The 21,289-nt window shown below is 47.0% G+C and overlaps 1 protein-coding gene across 5 annotated transcripts in view; it reads left to right on the forward strand.

Annotated features, from left to right (window-relative positions):
* Positions 1 to 1,135: 1,135 nt before the first annotated feature.
* The window catches only part of CPNE4 (copine 4), a 320,582-nt gene continuing 300,428 nt past the window's right edge, over positions 1,136 to 21,289 (forward strand). The window contains exon 1 of one of the 5 annotated variants that reach the window (XM_081159934.1): positions 1,136 to 1,203. In XM_081159934.1, coding sequence (XP_081016060.1) covers positions 1,151 to 1,203 — 53 coding nt within the window. In that variant the 5' untranslated portion in view covers positions 1,136 to 1,150. Of the gene's footprint in view, positions 1,204 to 4,144; positions 4,629 to 5,034; positions 5,360 to 16,538; positions 16,696 to 18,693; positions 19,363 to 21,289 lie in introns of those variants that run through there. The other 4 variants (XM_081159931.1, XM_081159932.1, XM_081159933.1 and 1 more) reach the window with 4 other exon arrangements.

A 21,289-nucleotide genomic window follows, 5' to 3' on the forward strand; every position in this document is an offset into this window, starting at 1 on the left:
CCCTTAAACCCAAAGGAATGGAGTCTTAATGAGTTTATCACAAACACAAGGAATGGTATGGCTGGGCAGACGTTAAGTAGGTGAAAACCAGAATCCCAGAGATGGAGTTCAATTCAAAATACATTCTTTTCACCATGAGGAAACTGAGGGTTAGAGGGGTGACTGAAAGGCCTAATTAAGAGATATATGGAATAATTTGCTCTAAAATAACAGAGCTGATTCACTGTTCTTTAAAATATCACCAATGGGCAAATGTAAAATCTCAGAAAGAAAATGCTCTCTGCCTATGGTTTTAAAAAATGCAATGAAGAAAAGCTAGAGGGATTTTAATGCCACCTATTGGTAGGCAAGGGTATAAGGTGCCCCTTCCTTCCTGGCACAGCTTGTTGGTGACGGTTTTAGAGACACCAGGGTCATATAGGGACCCCACAGAGAAGAGTGACAAAGAGTGGAAGGTGTGTTCCCTGCATCAGCTTGGAACATGTGTGTTAATTAATTCTTTCCAGACTCTTAGCATGTTTGAAGGGCTTTCTTAGAGTGCTGCTCTCTGCTTTCCAGTAATAAAACCCATCTCAGGCATATACAGAAACACCAGAGGAACACATATCAGTCAATTCTCAAAATCACATGAAATAGAAAACAAAACACATTTTGAGCTATAAATAACCCAAGGGAGAAATTCAAGGTTCTTATTTTATCCAAAGACTCAAAAATAAATCCTGTTATTTACAGCCGTCCCCTTGACTAGTTGAGTGTGTAACCATCCTACAGCTCAAAAAAAAGAAAACAGAAATTCAATTTCAAAACAAAATGCTCATCCTGACTCATTCAGGGAAGGATCCAAGGTTTTTAAGGCAGGGCATCGACTCTCTGCCTGTTTTTCCCCTTCATCATCTGCTACCCTTTAAAAAATGGTATCAACTGCCTTGGTAAGAATCCACATTTCTTCCCTTTTGTTCCCTGGCTCCATTCCAGCATTTCACTTGTCACACTGACGGGTGAGGTGCCTTTCATATTGGCATAGGACAGCGTGTGGATGCCTCCCCTTATGTTATTAAACAGAGACCGGGCTGGCGAATCTACCCAGAGCTGGAGCCTCCTTTGCCGCTTGGGAAGACCAGTGGCACCTTGGCTCGAGATAATTCTGACTATGGCTGTAGAACCCAGCAGCTCCGAATCCACGAAAAGGAGAGTTGGAAGGAGGTGAGTGATACACATAAGGGGATTCTGATGTCACAGTTGTGGAAGGGACTCTGGCTGGTGAGCAGCTTGCTGTGGGCTCAATGGTTGCGACCATAGTTTATTAACTGGTTACACATCCTCATTTGTAGAGATGACCTGTTAGTTTCATGTGAGAGGTGGGAGTAAATTCTGCTTTTTGTGCCCTGCAAAGATCCTCTTTGAATTTACCTTCAGTGCCATGCCAGGAGGAAAAAACCACCACCAAGTTTCTGGCACAAAGCTGCAAGTGTGTTCTGCATACCGGCTTGCAAGCGACTGTTTGTTTCTAATTAGGGAGCTGAAGGCTGCTGGCAGAGGAAATCATATTTGTCACAAGTTGTGTTGCATTTAGTTTGTGTGTCTATGCTTATAACATGGGGGACCACATATGATGGTCCTGGATTCTTCCCCATGGGTTCCGACTCTATTACTTCTGTTCTCAGGTTCATGTCCAGTTATTCTGAGTTGATCCCTCAGAGCCTGCTTCCATGAACACTCCGGGTTCTCCCATTAACTGGTTGTGTTCCCAAGTATGATTATCCTGACAACCTAAATCCCAGTCTTTTTGTAGATATAATAAAACCCACTCTGGTAAATTGTTGAGAAAATTAAATGAGATGGTCAATAGAGTGCCTATCGGATTGCCTGGAAACAGTACATGCTCAGCACATCTTAATTCTTTCTCTCTTACCTATAAAATAAGAGGTTCGTGTTAAATGATCTCTAAGGTATTTTTAAAAATTTAGTTTAACAAATGTTTGTTGGCCAACTGCTAGGGAAGCACATTTTGTTAGCCATTGGGGTGACAATCAAGAACAGAACAACAGAGCAGACTACCACCAGTCCTCATGGGTCTTAAATTTCAGAGGACACAGGCAACATGCAAGGAAATGCTTAATGACTTTCCTTTCTCTTCTTTTCATCTTTGTAAATTCAGTCCAGCTCAGACATTAAGTTTGTCATTGAGGCTACTTCTCCATTAAACCTGAGAGGCATATTTTCTGACTTAACATTTTAAAAAATATATATATCTTTACTGATTTCAGAGAGAGGAAAAGAGAGGGAGAGAGAGAGAGAAACATCAATGATGAGAGAGTCACTGATCGGCTGCCTCTTGCACGCCCCCAACTGGGAATTGATTCCCCAACCCGGGCATGTGCCCTGACCGGGAATTGAACCCCAATTGCCTGGATCCTAGGTCGATGCTCAACCACTGAGCCACGCCCGGCAGGGCCTGACTTAACATTTTTATATTTAGTAAACATATGCTGACTTTGGTCTGCCCAGCATCCATCTCTTCTTTCTTGGTAGGAAGACCCTGAATTTCCTTTGGGGAACCTACCTTGTGTTTTACTCTCAATGTGAATCAGCTTGGGCTCCACCTTGGCTCTGGGAGGACTACAGGGCACACTCCGATGCTGTGGAAGGCCTGGCCCATCAGTGTAATTAATACCATATCCCAAGGCCACAGTGATAGGCATGTGCTTAAAACCATATGACCCAAGTATTCCCAATCAAAGCAAATCAAAGGAGCTTCAGTATACAGACAAGCTCCCTAAGATCCTTTCTAGAGACCATGTTTAATGTTATCCTACTTCCAAAGGTCTTGAGAGGTGACTTGGGGGAAGGAAAGTGTCTATATATTTTTTTGTTTTGTTTCTGAAAGCTTTTCTTTCTCTCAAAGATCTTCCTAATTGCCACTATAGAAGCATTAGTGGGGTGCCTGCCCCTCATCCTATTATTTCTCCTTAGCTGACTTTGAGATGGACAGCTCTGTGGTTGGTGAAAGGCTCTTGGCTGATAACCTCTGTACATGAAGGGAGTCTTGCTGGATAGAGCCTTGAGAGGATGGAGTGAAGACCCCCTACCTCCCTATGTCCCCATTAGATTGTCACATCCTCCATGTCACCTCAGTGTCAGAGAGAGTCTTTTCTGAACCCTAGGGACTGTGAAGTCCAATTTGTGATTCTGGCAATATTTATATGCTGAGTTGTCCATTTTATCTTCTGTTGTAGAAACAATCAGATACTATATGTTCTCCTATTGCTCATTTGCCTGAATTTGAATAAATTTGGAACAGGAAAGTCACATTTTCTAAAGTGCTTCTTAAGGTGAGGCAGTGGCTCTCCCTTCCACAAGACAGTGTGGTTATGTCTATTTTTATTTTCAAAATATATCTTTATTGATCTCAGAGAGAGGAAAGGAGGGGAGGAGAGAGAGATAGAAACATCAACGATGAGAGAGTCACTGATCGGCTGCCTCCTGCACGCCCCTGACTGGAGTTCGAGCCCGCGACCCAGGCATGTGCCCTGACCGGGAATCGAACCCAGATGGCCTAGATCCTAGGTCGATGCTCAACCCTTGATTCACGCCGGCCAGGCGTTATGTCTATTTTTAAACACAACTACTCCCTAAGCATTTCTTTATCTTATTTGTTAGGTGGGTGTATTTAGGAACACATTATGGGATAACCAAAAAACCTGGCTGTGCATTCATTTATTCATGCATTTACTTACTAAAAAATAATTACCAGGCTCCTGCTATACGCCAGGCACTGTTGCAGACATTAAAAAATAATTATCGGGCTCCCACTGTCTACGCAAGTGAGCGACTTCTTCATCTTCGGTGGGAGTTGAGCATGCATCCAAGAAGTTTCTTCCAATGTGTGCAGAAAAAGAAAAAAAGTGCCAGTCCCACCCCCTCGCAGATAGTACCGCTTTACCCCCAAGTGGAGATGAGCTCCAAGCACTCGGAGAACTGAACCTAAGGTCCCCCGGGGCCGGGTGTGGGCGACAGGGCTGAGCAGGAAGCCTGGGCTGTGGACGCGGCCGGACCGCCGAGCGCGCCACCCGCCGGGCCGGGGCGGGGCCGCGGACTCGCGTGCGGGGGGCAGCGCTCGCGTCGCCGCAACCCCCCAGGGGGCGCTCGCGCGGAGGTTTCCCAACTAGTATCTCGCGGGCTGCCGAGCGCATGGGTTTCGTCAGACGGTGGAAACCTCGCTGAGCAGCTGCCGCCTCCCGCCGCCCGCTCCCCTCCCCTCCGCTTCCTTCCTCCCTCCGCGGCTCCTCTCCGCTCCCTCCCTTCCCCCAGCACCGTCCACTTAACTCTCTGAGTGCGCCGCGAGCGAGCTGCTGCCCCCAACGTTTTCACCTTCCCCAGCCCCCATCACCAAGAATGGAGTCGGGGTTTCCGGGGAGACCAAACTCTCCCCCCAGCATCTTTTCCAGCCGCCGTTTTTAAACTGGCCTCAGAGGCCGAGGGGGGCGGGAAGCGCGACCCCGCGCGCACCGCTCCACCGCTGCACCGCCCACCACCTCCCCTCCCCAGCCGGATCCTGCACCCCGGGGGTGGGGCCGACCAGTCCCGCGCGGAATTCTCCGTCTACTCCTCGAGGTTGGCACGCCCAGGTGAGTAAACGCCAACTCTGCATTCCCGTGTTCCGGGGCGCTGAGATTGCAAAGTGCGGCGGGGCTGCTGCGTAGGAAGCCCAACTTTTGAGAGGCACCGGGTTGCGTCCGGATTTGCATGTTTATCGTGGCCGCTGCCGTGTTAAGAATTGGCTACCAGCGTAGCCTTTCATGCAGGCAACTTCGATCCCCTGCACCTCGCCTTCCGACGGCCCTGGGCGCGGCTCGCCCAGGTAGGGTGGGGCGCGTGGGAGGGGCGGCGGCGCCCCGGGGACCCCGGCGCTCCGCCGAGTGGCCGGCGCTGGGAGTTCTGAAGGGGGCAGGGCAGGGCTGGCACCGCGGCGGGAGGGGGGAGCCGAGTCCTGCCGAAGTTGCAGCTTTCCCTCCGACTGGGAGAAAGCTCTGGGGAGCCGCAGCGGTTTCCAATGGCTACACCTCGCTGCGGGGGGATTCAGCCTCCCCGCCTCCTCCCCAGCCCCCTTACAATGGGTCCCCAAACTCTCGCATTGCGCCCGCGGCTGTGGGGCTTACAACTAATCCCTAGGCTTCAAGTGCCTTGCTTGGTTCAGCCCAGTTCTTCTGCACTCCTTCCTCTCTTAGGAAAGTGGCCAGGGCGACCAGGGGACAGGGGGTGGGACTGGAGGCACTGCCGAGGCGCCAGCCACAGCTGACTCGAGAGATGTGGCATCGCAGGCGCCCCAGGAGTGCTGGGGCGGAATCGGGGGAGACAGGTAGGCGGGGGCCCACGCCAAGTCAAGCGGGTCGGGATGGCCACGGGCGGGGAGACGGGGAGCCTGGGAGATACTCCTGGGGAGCTGCGCTTCTCCTCGCCCCTGAAGGAGGTGGGTGGGCTTTAGGGCGCTGGCTGCCCTCCCGCCCTCCGGAGCCGACCGCGCCCCTCCGCGGCCTTGCGAGACTGGCTTCCAGCCCCAGCACTTGCCAGGCTCCGGGAGGAACCGCCGGCTGCGGAGGTGGCGACCCGGATCCGGATCGCGGGGCCCGAGCCTGGGAAGGGCGCGCCGGGGGCCCGGAGGTGGGGCAGGGAAGCCGAGGGGCGGGGGAGCGCCTGGGGAAACCCTGCGCGAGAAATAACAGCCCCCCCCCTCCTGCCCCAGCCGACCCACCGAGGCCCTCGGGTTTCTGTGCCTTTTGGGAGCGTCTCTGCTCGTTCACACCTGTGTTGAAAGCTATGCAAAACCAACTCTTCCCCCTTCTTGCTGCTTTGCCAGGAATTTTTTTAAAGCCTTGCTCTGGTTGCTCTTGGCTCACTGGCTTTTTGGTTTCCTAAACAGCATTTTTTAGCTGTCCAAGGTACTGAAAAGTGTTCTGAAACTAAGATCAGGCCCTGTTCTTATGGGAAAACTACTTTAACTTCAAATGAAATATTCTTTCCTTCCCATTCCTTCTTTCTACGGCCCTCTTAGCATCCATAATCTCAAACACGCCCCCCCCCCAAAGAAACCCTCAACTTTCCTAGAGCTTAGGTGTGTAGAATCCATGACGATGTTTTGTGGTTGTTATACGCTGGTTAAACTGCATAGCACATCCCCCAAGAGCCAGAGAGAAGCAACAACTTTTCTCATTTTATTTTATGCCCTTTAAGTTTAGGGAGGCCCCATTCTTTTCATCACCCAGCAGATAAGACAGAGCTCAGGATGGCTGTGGCTGCGATTAGACAGCTTCTGATGTTTTCATTTCCCGTACAAAGCTGCTGCCTCTAGGTTAAATTTGTTTTATTTGCCTGTCCATTTTTAAAGAAAGTCACTCTAGTAGATCAGGAGGCTGAGCTCAGGGTAGGTCAAAGGTGCTCACCTGTAGGGAGGTGGGTAAAAATAGGAGAACTGGCAAACACAGCTAGGACATCTGTGTTCATACTGGGTCCTAACAAAGGCGAGATTCTCATTTGTCTCTGGTGTCTGGTGGGAAGATTCTAATGGTTTCACAGTGTCAAACTCAAACCACATCAAAACTAGTTGATTTCCCCTGGTCATGACATAAAAGGAAGTATCAGTTCAAAGCAGGAGTGGATGTTGAATCCTGGGCAGTTTGGGATGGTTGGGTGAGAAGACCTTGCCTATAATGGAACCAAAGGTCTACTCATGTGTTAGCATGTGAAGGCTCTCACTGCCACCAGACCTGTACCTCTCCTTCGAGGGGTCACTCTCTTTTTTATTCTACCAGACATACTCCCAGCATAACTGTATTGGGAGCAGGCATGGATGGGCTCCATTGTGCTTCCCAGCATGGGACAACCGCTTTACCAGAACTTCTAAATATTTCTTTTAAAATAGTTGCCCTGAGGTTTGTGAGTTGTTTTTTAATTGCGCTTCAAAGACTAATGTTTATCTCCAGCTCTCTGGTGGCATCATGGCATTTTGCTTGAATCATTGGTTTGTCTTAAGGGGACCCTGCTTTTAGAGGTTTTAATTAAACAGTGTCTTGCATTAAAGTGTCTCTTGATCTGCTTGTGGATTTTCGATTTTAAAATATCTCCTTTCAGTTAGTAGGAAGCAAAGATGTTATCTGTCTCCAGAGAAGTTTTATGTAGCGTTCCAGCAAATAGAAGCTTTGGTTGTTACCATCTTCAGACTGAGTCCGCCAGCAGGATGGAAAACCTTATGGTTATACTGACGATAAGAAATAATTATGGAGGAAAAAAATGAGTTAAGGGTGGAATCTTTCTTTTCATCTGCATTTGAATCTTTTGGAACCCAACTGAATGTATTTATATGGCTTGCACCATGCCTTTCTCTGCCTTCATTTCACAAGGTCCCGGAAATAGAACACTCCGGACCATTATGGCCACCTTTAGTGGATTAAGGAAAGGATTTTCTATTTGGAGGTAAACATATTGAAGGTGAGCAGCTCATGTTGTGTGCAATCAATGTCACACACTCTCACAGGGATCTGAACCCAACAGACAATGAGGAGGGGACTCTGATGGTATCAGATTGGCTGACTGGGAGAAAGTCTCTTCACTAGTTGGGAAAGTCACTTCATGAGTCTTTGTACTTTTTAATCAGAGATATAGCCTGAGGATCTGTGTTTTATGCATTTTGAAGAGGGAAAGGGCTAAATTTGTTCTCTGTATTTGATCTTTCCATTTTTGTGTTGTTAATATATTTTTTAAAAACCACAAAGCCCCTTTGGGTCCATATGTAAGCCTAAGTCATATTTCCTTGGAAACGGTAGTCAGTATATTAGAGTTACAAACTATCAAGACAGAACATTTTAAATGCATTAAAAAATGTCATGTGGTTCAAGACCATCCTATAGTGCAATAGAACTGACCCTGTAGCATAGAGTAATAGAATTGCATTTGACCCTACCTTTCTCCTGATTGAATGCAGATGGTAAATAACAAATTACAGGACTTTAATGCTTTTTAGAGTGTTCTAAGAATTCTATAATGGTTTTGCTTTTGAGGCAAGCATGTTACGAAAATTAAGGGTTTGAAGTTACAAGTCCATTTTTTGGGTAAGGTGTTTATTTGAAGGTTGGCAGTAGATCGAAAATCAAGCTCAATAAATGGGTCAGGCAAGATGTATTGTCTTTTCTACGTTACCTGAAATAGACAATATATAGTAAGGCCTCAGTTAGCATTCAGTTCAAGCAGTTTTATCTGACAAAACTTGTGACTGCACAATACCTTCAGTCTTTACAAGAAACCTTATTTATGTGGAGCTTCCTGTTTAGTCCATGACCTACTGAATATATATGATGCATAGTATGTTTTCCTTAAGTTGGCCAACCCCAGGAAGCCCTTTATTTGTTTGCTTTATTCTTGGGAAAGCCTATTGAGAACCACTAGCTTTTAACTCAGTAAATACTGAAGACCTGAAGGCAAGTCTTGAAAAGCTGAAAGTGGTAAGGATGACTTGTTTGGGAAGGCTCGTTCCAGTCCTGTGATTTTAGTGTATACTCACCGGGGTTGGAGAGCCCATTTAAGCTGGCCTACGGTATGCTCACCTCCGTGCTGTGAACAACAACTTTATCACTTTGAATCTATGACCCTCAGAACTGGGAGAGAACTTGGGGATAATCTGTTGACTCTAACTGTTTAATTTGACAGATGTGGAAACTGGATCTCAGAGAGATGACTTGCTCAAGAACAGGGAACTCATTCAACAACCCTGTTGATTACTCCTCTCATAAAGAGACTCAGGTTCCCTGGAAATAATTACTGTGGTGGTGCCAATCTCTGGTGCCATGTGTACTCATAATCTTTACTGAGTTGGGGGTGGGGGGGCTCCCACTTCCATTGGAGTGTTTGGAGGAGCAGGCTTGGGACTTATTACATTGCTGTCTCTAGGAGCCAGTATAATACTTACCCAATAGATATGATTAAATTTGTACAAAGTCATTGTCTGCAGCCATCCCTGTTAATGTGCATGTTTTGTGAAGAATTGCTCATGCAGCCTTAGCTTTCTATTTTAAATGTCACAACCGAGTCAATAAAGTAAACATTTTGTGAGTGTTTACAGTTCCAGGAACCCACAGGGGAATCCTTTATTCTGTTTTGAATGAAAGGTCCACGCAAAAAGAACAAATTTCTAAAACATTGCTTTTCTATCTGTGGCACAGAACATAATATTTTTAACTTTGTATCTCTTGTTATTTAGAAAACTAAAGACAGTTCTCCTTGGAAACATCAGGGGGGAAATACAGCATTTCAGGTTAATTCTAGAAACCTTCTCAGGTTTAAGGTGTACTGACTGAAAGACCTTCCTTACCCAAAAGATCACAAACCTCTCTAGAGCAATGCATTTCGCTTTGAGAGAGAGGGGGAACGAAACCAGGCTGCCAGGGGCCTGAGGCCAGGGCAGCCCCGTGGGCTGGGAGGCAAGAGGAAGGGTGGGAGAGAGCTGGCATTAGAGGGGATGGTCGCTAGAGGGCGCCGGAGCACCGGCGGAGCCCACCTCCCGGGCCCATGAGCTGGACCTCCAGGCTCAGAGATGGGGTACTCAGAGCGCCAAGGAGGTGCCCAGGTGTTAGGCATTGGTTTTGGGGGGCACCCCTCACTCTCCACCCAAATTGCCTCAATGCAGAGAGGTTTCAGCCTCAGGTGGGGAGCTTCTAGTGCCTGGTTGGGTTGCCCAGTGGCTGGACAGCCTGACTGCTCTCAGGATTCGGCCTGACAGTCTGGACCCAGTCCGGCTACTCTTTGTTTCCCCAGAGGCAGAACCTCTGGGTCCAAAAATACATGGTTTGAATATTGGGTTTACAGTTTTCAAGCTGCAGGTCTTTGAGTGAATTACTTCACCTGCATGAGTGTTAGCATCTGGAAAATGGACGAGTCATGATTGTGCATGCGGAATGTTTAAACGTATCCGGTGGGCAGGCAAATGCTGGTTCTGAGAGTTCTCTCAGAATGTCTTTCCCTCCTTTCCATCTGAGCCCCTTTCTTGTGTCTCCACATCCATCCCCACCCCCAGCCCCCAGCAGAAGGGTCTCATTTATCCATCTGTTGAATAATAATTGATCACAGCCTTTATGCCGAAGGCTGTGTTAGGCACTGGGGATAAACGTGAAGTTCATGTCTTTTGAAGTTGCAGGCTTGCGGGGCAGACAGTCGTGTGAGAAGAAACATTAAAACCTGCAGTGGAAAGAGATGAACAAGTGATGTGGGTGAGACACGCCAGAGGCATTTGCTTTGTCTCACAGAGCCTGGAAAACGGTCCCTCAAGTCCTTTACACTCAGGTGTTTTCATCGCCTGTATTTCAGGGAAGAGGGTCTGTGGAGGGTAATTCTGAGGTAGGAGAGAGGGGAGGGGAATCTCACTTAGCACGTACTTTGGTTTTTACATATATTTAACGATGCTAATCGAGGTTCTTAAATCGAGCCAGCTTGTACCACTGCCCCGTATGTACTAATTTCATCAACATTAAAAGATAAATGCCTATGTAATCGACTTAATCCATTTAAACAGGAAAATGATTTTTAAAGGCAGCGTGATAGAAATATAACAATAACAAAATCCTTATCACTAAGTGGTGGGTCTGAAACAACCTAAATAAGGATTCTGTTTTTAAGATACTGAAAGATGTATTCAATACAAGTATGAACAAAAACGAGAAATAATGACAGTAGAATGGTGGAAAGAAATGCTTTTAGTTTATTAGTAGGTGCTGGGGGCACAGGGTTACCTGATTTGATGTCAGTGACAAAATGCAGCAACAGTCAGGGAAGTTTGTGTCTGAGATGGTGTTGATGTGAACCCCGGGGATGGGTATCTTGGAGGGGCGGTGCGCCAATTTTTTCTGTCCAGGTAGATGGCAAAGCTCCTGAGAAGCCATGGTTGGAGTTCTTTTGCTGATGCCCCTCAAATTCTGTGACTTGACTGATTTTGCATCATGTTGGTAGAAAGGCCTGACTAGAGGGAAAGGGTGGAAATAGTTTATTTCGCAGGCAGCTAAGAACATTCATCGCAGCTCATGGCCTGATTGAATGTTAAAGAGACAAGAAGAGAAATGTTTCGTATGGAATCAGAGCCTCTGAGGGCTGGGTAATGGAATACAATTAGGCACACTCCTCCCCATTTTCCAGATGAGGAAACAGAGGCCCAGCAAGGTGGAATCACCATTGAAGCTGGTTGGTGGTGCTTGGGTCCTGCATGAGAGCAGGACTCTCCTCCTTTTGTTCACTGCAGAACCCCAAACAGGGCTAGGCACCTAGCGGTTGCTCACACAATCTTGGTAGACTTTACGAACAATGCCATCTTTTTCTTCCTTTCTCTTTCTTATTTGGGAATGTGCCAAGAAATCCCTGGGTTGTGATGCAATTTGATAAAGACAAATATTTGTTGAGTTTTGTTATGATAATGGCTTAAGCTTTGAAGGTAGCCAGACTTGGTTCAAATCCTGGCTCTGCAGCCCCATAGCTGTTTGGCTTTGGGAAAATTACTAAACCTCTCGGAGCCTTATTTCCTCATTTGTAAAAATGGAGATGAAGCTATATAAGGTAGCAGAGGACTTGCATCGCAGGCGTGCACTAAGTGTTTGTTTTTCTTACTCTCCCATGCCCGCTCTCTGTTCTTTCTAGAGAAGATTTAAATGGGGGAGGAGGAAGACTCATGTCTAAGCTGTCCCCACCCAAATTCTAAGATCAAATCTGTGTATCCTATGATCTTTGTTTCTTATTCATCCTGCTTCTCTCAAAGAGTTTCAGATCCTCCCTTTCACCTGCCCTCAAGGCCTGGCTATGCTGTGGCCCCTGCCTTGTCACATCACTAGCCACGGGTGTGCCCTCTCGCCAGGTGTGATATAAGCTTTTCCAGGTAACAGCTGTCTAGGGCCCTTCTTGCTGTAACTCCAAAGTGCCTAGAGCCACCTGGTACACAGAGCGCTCCCTCTGTCACTCTGTGTGTGTGCCTGTTCCCTTAGCATATGGCCTGTTTGTGGGTGGCTACCATGTACATTTAACTCACTCAAAATCGACTCTATATCTTCTCTCATTTATTATAAATACTCAGGTTTTGATTGTTTGCTCTATATGATATAATCTAAGTTAATGTGTGAGGTTGTACAGGTATGTTACCGTACAATGTTGTGTATGTAGTACAATATGTATTGTACTTGATGAACAATTGATAAGATTTTTTTTCAAAGATTATTACGGGAGATCTCATTTATGCGTGAACTTTGGATCATAGCCCCTATCAAAGGTGTATTTCATTATATTTGCAAAAGTGTATTTCATTATATTTACTATTCTCTGTGTTGAACATAGATGGGTAGAATTATTAGTGAAGGGCACACATTTTGAGTCAGGCATTCCTGGGTTTGAATCCTATCTCTGCTTAATCTCTTGAAGCTCAATTTCTAGAGATGTAAAATGAAAACAATGATAGTGCCCAGGCCCTAGGAGACCTGTGAGTCTAGAAAGATACAGTGCACACCTATAGCTCCTCAACTGCCCATCTTATTGCGGGCATATGGAAATTACTCAAATTAAATTGTAGCTGCTATTGGCTGGTGGCATCCTTCAAAGGTTAGAACTCACGTGTAATTTCCCTAATGGTGGTGGTTTTCTGTGTTGCAGGGACTTATGAACACTAGAAATCAGCCATCAAATGTATGCTCTCCATAGCTATTGACACAACCATTTAGCTTCCTTCTCTCTCCGCCCACCTCTGTTCCCACTCACAGATTTTATGCCTAAACCACAAAGATGACTCAAGGGTTATGCTGTGGTTTCGCTAAGATATAGCTTCCTTTGTTCCGACTGCTTCCAGCTTTATTTCAAACGCAAAGTATCTTCAGCACTGGCCCCAGATACATGGCCAGAATACAGAATCAGTCGCTCCACTCTGCGACGCCCACAACAGACGGTTTTTGTGTTTGACTTTCTGTATCTCCTGCCTTTGTCCAAAAAAAGATCTTAGGCAGCCAGTGATAGAGATCATACTGGGTCCTCTCTGCTATCAAAGTCCAATATGCTACTAGCATAAAATACTCTTTTTTTCGGAGAGACCTCATGTGTATCTTAAAGCCATGGATCTCTCCCTTGAGCACAAACTAGAATCTCCTGGAGGGCTTGTTACAACACAGACTGATGGGCCCCACCTCCAGAGTCTCCAGTTCAGTGGGTCTAGTGTTGGAGCCAAATAATTTGTATTTGTGGCAGTTTCTCAGGTGATGTTGATGCTGTTAGTTTGTAGACCACACTTTGAAACCAATGCCTTAAGCATTCACTTTATATAGACAAACTGTGCATTTTCTCTCCTGCGTGGTACAACCAAGAACAACATTAGTGGTGAAGGAAGGGACCTGACATTTACTGAGCACCTGTGACATTTGCCATGTGCCAGGGACCTTACTGAGCACTTTACACATATTGTCTTATTTAATCCTCACAGCCATCCTGCCAGTCAATTCATAATTATTAGTTGAGACCCTGTTCTGTATCATGCAATGGGCTGTGCTAGGCTCTGGGGTTATGGAATGAACAGAATGAACATGACAGACATAACCCTGACCTTCTGGAGAGTATATTTCAGTAGGGAACATGCTTGAACAGAACAGTTGGATCCATAGAAAATGGAAGACCAGAGAGGGTAAGTAACTTGGCTAAGTTTACATAGCCAGTGGGACACAGAGGAGACAAAACAAACTTAAAAACCATTTTACTTCCACTAAACCAGAGGTTCTCAGACTCTTTGGTCTCAGGGCCCCTTTATACTTTTCAAAAATTATGAAAAACCCACAAAGAGCTTTTGCTTATTTGGGTTAAACGTACCAACATTTACTGCATTAGAAATTACAACAAAGTGGTTCATGCTTTGAGAACCACAGCACTGAGCTGACCTGCAAGTAGCACTGTCGTTCTTAGATTCTGAACCCTAAGGTGTTTCAATGACGTTTGTAGTCATCAAGGATGAGAAACTTCTCTCTCCTCCCAGACATTGTATTTTTAATTTTTTTTAATTTTATTATTTTTTTAAATATATCTTTATTGATTTCAGAGAGAGGAAAGGAGAGGGAGAGAGAGATAGAAACATCAATGATGAGAGAGTCATTGATTGGCTGCCTCCTGAAGGCCCCGACTGGGGATCGAGCCCGCAACCCGGGCATGTGCCCTGACCGGGAATTGAACCCCGATCGCCTGGATCCTAGGTCGACGCTCAACCGCTGAGCCACGCCCGGCCGGTTGACATTATATTTTTTAAACATGAGAGTCTCTCTTAAGCCTTAGCTTATATTTCTAGTGATGGTGACGTCCCCACAGAAAAGGCCGATCTGCTTTGGAATTGCCTTTTGTGTGTGTGTGTGTGTGTGTGTGTGTGTGTGTCTATGACAAGGAAAAGCAACAGTTAAGTTGCCAATCACAGAACAAACTAAGGCGTAGCGGCTTTGCTCTTCATCGAAGGACCTCTATCCCAGCCGAGTGCATTTAAAAAGGCACAGTTTATAAAAGTGTGTGACGTGTGTTGCCATCGCAGGGGAAGCCCGAGCGCGCTGAAGTCACTCCCGGTGCCCCTAACGGGAAGGAAAGTAGATGCGGGATTGGACCGCAGGGCCTGCTGATTTTATACAATGCTGGCAGCTGAACTGGCTTTGATCGTGGGCTAACGACCGAAGCACTGCCCTTTCCCATCATTTTCACTCCTTATCGGATGGGAATGAGAAGTCCTCAAAGACATTTCCCTTTGGTGTGTAATGGTCCGTGGCTGTTCTGACACTGATGCTCTCTCCGGCTGACTCTGAATGCTTTATGGCATCGTTAAGTTTTACTGAGTAAAATCAACCAAATCAGAGCTGACATAACTTAGCATGGTTCTCAATTGATGATCAATGGATTCGAATCGACTTTTATTTTTATAGAGGCCGGCAAACCAAGGGGGATGCTGCAGCAGGGTAGTGTGGTTATTTAGTGGTAGCAAATCCTTGGGTGAGAAGTGAGGAAGGGGACCCGCCAATCATCTAACTGGTCTTTACAACACCAAACATCTGGATCACTGGTTCATGAAGAAAGTTTAAAAATGTTTATCCAGATGTTTGGTGTCACATAGCACATCCTGCAGCCAAAACAAATCGGCCCCAAACATGTGATGCTAGATGATCGTTTGTCACCTTCCTTAAAAGCTGAAACTGGACACGAAGCATCTCTGTCGGTCCCCCGAGGTGGCAGGGGTTCCTGCACGCAGCATCTCTGGGCACCGTGCACATTTTGCTAGGTGATTGTAACTTTTTAGAGGAAATACCTTTCTGGAAAGAAGCACTTGTAGGAGGGTCTAAGGCATAAGTGATCTTTGAAATCAATCACCTTTTCACCTTCACATCCGGCAGGAGTCTGAGATACGTCTCATCGGGGCCATCGCCTGGGGACCTTCTCAGCCAATTTTCTTGTGCTATTTTTAAGTTGTGAGCTTTTGCCCAGAATTCTCAAATTCTGACTCGATGGACTCACATGAGCAATACATACTTTCACTGTAGGTGATGAACCCTGCTGGTTTTGTAGATTGCTAGGGCTACTTCGGAGAACCCTTTTCTCTAAAGTGGGCACAAACAGGGAGGTAGCTGGGCCACCTCTTTCTCACCCACTCACCCTGCCCAGGCAGTGGACTCGGGGAAGGTCAGACCTGCTTACTGATGAATAGTTATGCATTTTGAGATAAAGGACTTATGGTCTGGGTTTTATTTCCCCATTTATAAAATCGAAGTGTCTGATGTGATCTCGAAGGATCCTTCTTGCACGGCTATTCTACATAACATTAGAGAGAGAGGAGGTGAAACAGTCTTGGTGCCTTGCACCCCAGTCTGCCAAAGTGACAGCCACAGCCTCACGAGTCACCATCAGTCATACTCATTTAGCATCAGCGGGAATTATTAGGCAGGGTCAACAAGCATGACCATCCGCTGTCACCGTGATATCAGGTATCTTACGAGGAGAGAAGCAAAGGGATTTAAGAGGTGAGAGCACCAACATTGTGCTTAATGCTTGCTCTGAGTTGCTTTATGGAGATGGGCTTGAAGAACAGATTTGTGTTCAGCGGCTCTTCTCCTAATCTTGGTCACCTGCCAGATGTGCCTAAGGTCCCTTCGCTCACGTACCAAAATCATACGTGGAAATCATACTTCCACTAGCTTCCAAAATTATTGTACAGGGAGGGGGACAGCTATAAATTGACTACTTGGTGGGGGATGGAAGGAGGAGAGGTGATGGCAGTCTCCTGGCTCTAACCCCTGGGGAGAGATATGACATGTGTCATCCTGGGAGAAAGGCTCCTGCTCTGTGGTGTGATTTGGGTAACAGACTCCTGATTTATTCAAAGCATATGCTATGCCCCACTTTAGTAACTGGAGTTCCCATGGTCCTCTTTCCTGAAAAAAAAAAAAGCCAAAAAAAAGCCAGGGTTTCCATCTGCTCAGCTGCACAGATTTGACCATGGGGTTATTGTTGATTAATTCATTCATTTGGGAGGGTGACATGCTGCCTCTGCTGAGATGTGAGCGGAGCTCAGCCCCTGCGGACTTGGCCCAGGCTGAGCCGGGTTTCCCTCTCAGGCACTCCAGCCTCCGGAGCGCTGGGGTTCAGACGGAGCAGCCCTGCCCGCCTCCCGTCGTGGTAAGTGGCTCACTCGCTGTGGCAGTCAGGCAGCTGAGAGCAGGGGGGACCCGGGCAGCCCCCGGCTGAAGGCGTGGAAAGCCCACGCTCAAGCTTCTGGCTTCCATGGGCAGGACCCGGATCACTTTCTCCCTTTTGGGAAGAGAAGGGTAGGAGGGACAGGATAGGACCGACACTGGGAGGTACAGGCTGTCCCACATTCCTACTCTCGTCTCTTTAAGCTCCACGGGTGGGAGGCGAGTTGCATGGACAGACTGCCCCGTTCTCCCGGCTGGGGAGCAGAATTCGTTCCTTTCTAGGCTTTTAGTTCCTGAGAGCTCCTAATGCTTAGAACTTCTGAAAGCCATTCGTTTCAGGACAAGAAACAGAGAGATTGCTTTTTGATCTGAAGGATGGCTGATGTTGCAGTTCAGTAAAGTGGCGTCACCGTGTCAGTTGAGAGCATTGAGGCAAATTTTCCTGAATCCTGAGTTTCATATTGGTTACCTCTGTCATTCCTTATTTTCAAAGAACTGGGCAAATCATATGCAGATCTCTGTAAACCTTCTTCATTCCTTTCCATGTGTATCTTCCTGTGCCCCAATTAATGTATGCCCCTTTATTCGCCAAATTTGTTTTTAGCTGCATTGTTGTTACAGACTGGTGCAATACCGTGCCTGTTACTCTGAATCAAATTTATTTAAATCCTTCATCTAAAACAACAGCTATCGGAGTCTTTCGGCTACTCCCAACCCAGGGTTTAGGAGATTTCACGTACAATCAAGGCAGAGTCTTAGAGTAGCAGTTTCTTTTAAGTAAAGGACGGCACTGTTTCTGCAGCTCGGATACGAAGCTTCACATAACTGGACAGAATGTAAAACTGTAACACACTCTCTTGCTTGTCCCATTTGTAAATGCTGATCCTTGCACTGAGACCCTCGGAGCCTTTCCTATTTGCTTGTGTCACAACTCCTTAGGAACATGCCAAAGGAAAGGTAATAAAGGACAGTCTTTTCAAGATAAAACGTGATTCATAAAGGTGGCAGCCGTGCCATCTGTGAGCAGTGATTAACAGCGGCAGAGTCTGCTAACAGCTTTTTAAAAATAAAGTGATAACGCAGATTTTCCCATTATTCCGAGTTTCGGTGCTTGCTCAAGTGCATCACCCTGATTTTCCCAGGCTTCATTATATTCTGTAGCAATCGAATTGCTCTTCACGTCCCGGCAGGGCTCCCTTAAATATTTCACATGTATCTTTGGTTATTCTTCCAGCAATATTTTTAAATTTCAAGACAATGATTTGGTATATTAAGACTGCAACCTCTTTGAAAACCACTCACCTTATTGTTATTATTATTTTTTAGAGTGCATTTGGATGGACAAAGGGGAGTGCATTTCCAAGGCTTGTGTACTTAGAATTGGTTTACTTTAATTTAGAGCAGGGTTGGTGGTGGGCAGGTGCCTAATGAAGTGTCACAGGTTTAAATGGCCTTCCCTGGCCATCACCGCCGGATACGAGCTGCAGGGCTGGTGGGGTCAGACAGACAGATGGGCACAAAGACTGGTTTAGCTCTGAGATGGGGAATGGAAGGGGAAGAAAGCTCCGATATTAAAATTTAATTGTCACCTTAGAGAAATAGGTTAATTCTAGAAAATGCACTTTCATGAAGTTCAGTTGTCTTTGGCAAACGAAGCAAGCCCTCTTTTCCTGACAGATAAACTCCTGACTACTTGGCTTGTATTGGGTGGCAGTTTTAATCTTGTTTGGATCACAGTTCCCTTGGAGAATTGACTGGAAGCTGTGGGCTCTCTCACCTGAACAGTGAACACACCTACAGACAAAAGTCTGGGTCCAATTTCAGGGGCTTACAGACCTCCCTGAGGCAGAGACGGTCTCCTTTTCCCATCAAGAGCCCCTTCGTTGCGTCTTCAGTGGATGTATTTTCCATGGCGAATGTCTTTAAAAAAAAACCAAAAGTACATTAACATTCACAATGTTGTGTATTTCTGTTTGAGGGAAAAGGAAACAGTAGAGCTGGAGACATCTTGGGAAGCCTGGAGCTGCCCGGGATCTTTTTTGGGGGTGACCACAAAGAGCTGTGCATTTGCCAAGATGTAGGCTGCCACCTTCCTGTGTTGTCTGGGCACACTCTGAATTGAGTGCCTGGGTCCTGGCAGGTGAAGGAGGAAGATGGCAGTGCCACAGGGGGTGGCAGAGAGGGAGGCATGACTGCGTGCCAATGAGTATCCTCAAAGGCACTCCCCTGCCCCCACCCCGTGGAGCCTTGGATCCCTGGGTCCCTGATGGGCTGCCCGGGAAGCTGGTGGACCGAGCATGTCAGGTGATGCCTTGGCACGAATAAGAGGCGGAGGCCTCCCACGGCACCTCCTGGTGGAGAGCCAGCGCGCCTCGGGCTGATGCCCAGACGTCCTCTGGAGCTCCGAGCCCTGGGCCCTGAGATGCAGCCTCCCCGGGGCTGACTTCCCAGGACTGACGCTGCTTTCTGGCGGGACATGGTGGGTGCTGACCAGTGAAGCAAGTCGGCGTTGGAAGCGGCTCACGCACAGCCCTAGGCAGGTGCACCCACAAGCCTGGAACCAGGTGCTGGGTGGCCTGTGAGGTACCAAGAGATATTCTGGAAAGAGAAAGGGAACAGGCATAAAAATGGAAGATCCAGAAGTCCAAGGGTAAGACTTGTCCTGTGTCCCAGCCTTGCCCCCTTTTTCCACCCTCCCTTCTCCTTCCTCCCACCCTTTCTTCTAGCTGTCCTTCCAGTTTTCTTTCCAGCCTTCCTTCCTTCCAGTCTTCTCTCCTCCTCCCATCCCTGTCTCCCTCCCCCTTCCCTCCCCTCCACTGCCTTCCTTTTCATGATTTCCTTCCTTCCTTCCTTCCTTCCTTCCTTCCTTCCTTCCTTCCTTCCTTCCTTCCTTCTTTCCTTCCTTCCTTCTTTCCTTCCTTCCTTCCTTCTCCCCTCTTTCCTTCTTTCCTTTCTTCCTTCCCTTCCTCCCCCTTCCTTCCTTCCTTCCTTCCTTCCTTCCTTCCTTCCTTCCTTCCTTCCTTCCTTCCTTCCTTCCTTCCTTCCTTCCTTCCCCCCTTCCCCCCTTCCCCCCTTCCCCCCTTCCTTCAATTCTGCAGACATTTGGAGGTGTCTCCCGGGTACAGTTTGTCCTTGGCTTGCATGAGATTTTCATTCCTTCTCTGTCACGACGGGTCTGCCTTCATTCTCTGCGGCACATTTTGTCCTGTTTCCTGTCCTCTACTCCTCCTTTCTTCCTTCATCGACTGGCATATTGAAAGCCCACCTGTGCCGTTTATTGCCTAACAGAAAAAGCTAAAATAGTGATGGGCTCTGCTTTGGGGAAGGCTGACATCAAACCAAGGTACAAGTATGTGTGGAGCCAGATAACAGCGTAATTGTTGCACAATGTCACAAAACGAAAATATGAGATGATGCAAGACAGTGTGAGCATTATTGCTAGACGAGTGAGACGAGACGCCTTTGGAGCTCAGAGAATGCAGCAGTTTTTTTGTGGGGTGGATGGGTTTGGGAAAGTCTTACAGAGGAGAAATATAAACAGGGGTTTCAAATAGGATTTTAATATTTGGAGAGGAGAGAACATGCCAGTCCAGGAAGGGGCACTGACATGAGTAAAAGCTCAGTGATACCAGTCCTTTTTGGTTGCTGTTGTTGACTTCATTTTCCAAGGGAGAGTCTTGGAGGAACCTGTTTTCCTAGTTCAGGGCTCCTTTGGCTTCTCCTGGGCACTGTCATCTCCTCTCTAGTTTCCATATTTCTCCCCCAAGTGCCATTTCTCTTCAGCTAGCGATGGGCTCAGGGGAATCACCCAGCTTATCTCAGACCCTACCTAGATCAGCAGTCACTTTGTGCTGCACTTAAAAGCTACTTAGAATGGAAGTCCAAATAGAAGAGAGGGCATTGCAGTGTAATTCCCAGCTTAGTAATTTTTGTCAGCTCTTGGGTGAGCCAAAGCACTGCTTTTAGGACTAGTGATCTGACATGCTGGAGAGCTCAGAGAGCCTTGGAGTCAGGGATCTCAGTTGGAATTCCTAGTGTGGCTGGTTTGACACGATTGAGTCCAGTCCAGGATAGAATGCTTGGCATGTCATTAGATTTTTGTTTTCTTTTTATTGCAGGAGATCAGGGTTGAAAGGCTCCTAGAGGTTGTCTTACCTTTTACATTGTCCAATCCTATAGGCCAGGGAGCTCTCCCCGTTTTTGTTGCTCACCATATATGTACATTTAATTTGAGTTCTTCGATGTTTTCATAGTAAATGTGTGTTATGAGCTGAAACCAATTTATATTAGTGCCTGATCAGCCCAGTCCTAGTCCACTGTCTGGGTCTTTCGTGATAGTGACTTGAATGAAATGTGACCGATACATTGTGGTGACAGCTTAGCCATGGAGGTGGGAGATTCCAAGTTTATTCCCTCCGAGGCTGGCATTTCTCTGCGGTTGTGCCATCAGATCCTTTCCCCCACCCCACCCCATCAGAGCCTTTCAAAGGCTTGACCTCATCGGCAGCATTGCTTAGGAGATTCAGGGCTGGTGGTTGGGGTCCCCTCAGCTTGTGGCCTTTTGGTTTTCGCTCTTA

The sequence above is a fragment of the Miniopterus schreibersii genome (assembly GCF_964146895.1).
Source record: "Miniopterus schreibersii genome assembly, chromosome: 15".
In the NCBI taxonomy this organism is placed as follows: domain Eukaryota; kingdom Metazoa; phylum Chordata; class Mammalia; order Chiroptera; family Miniopteridae; genus Miniopterus; species Miniopterus schreibersii.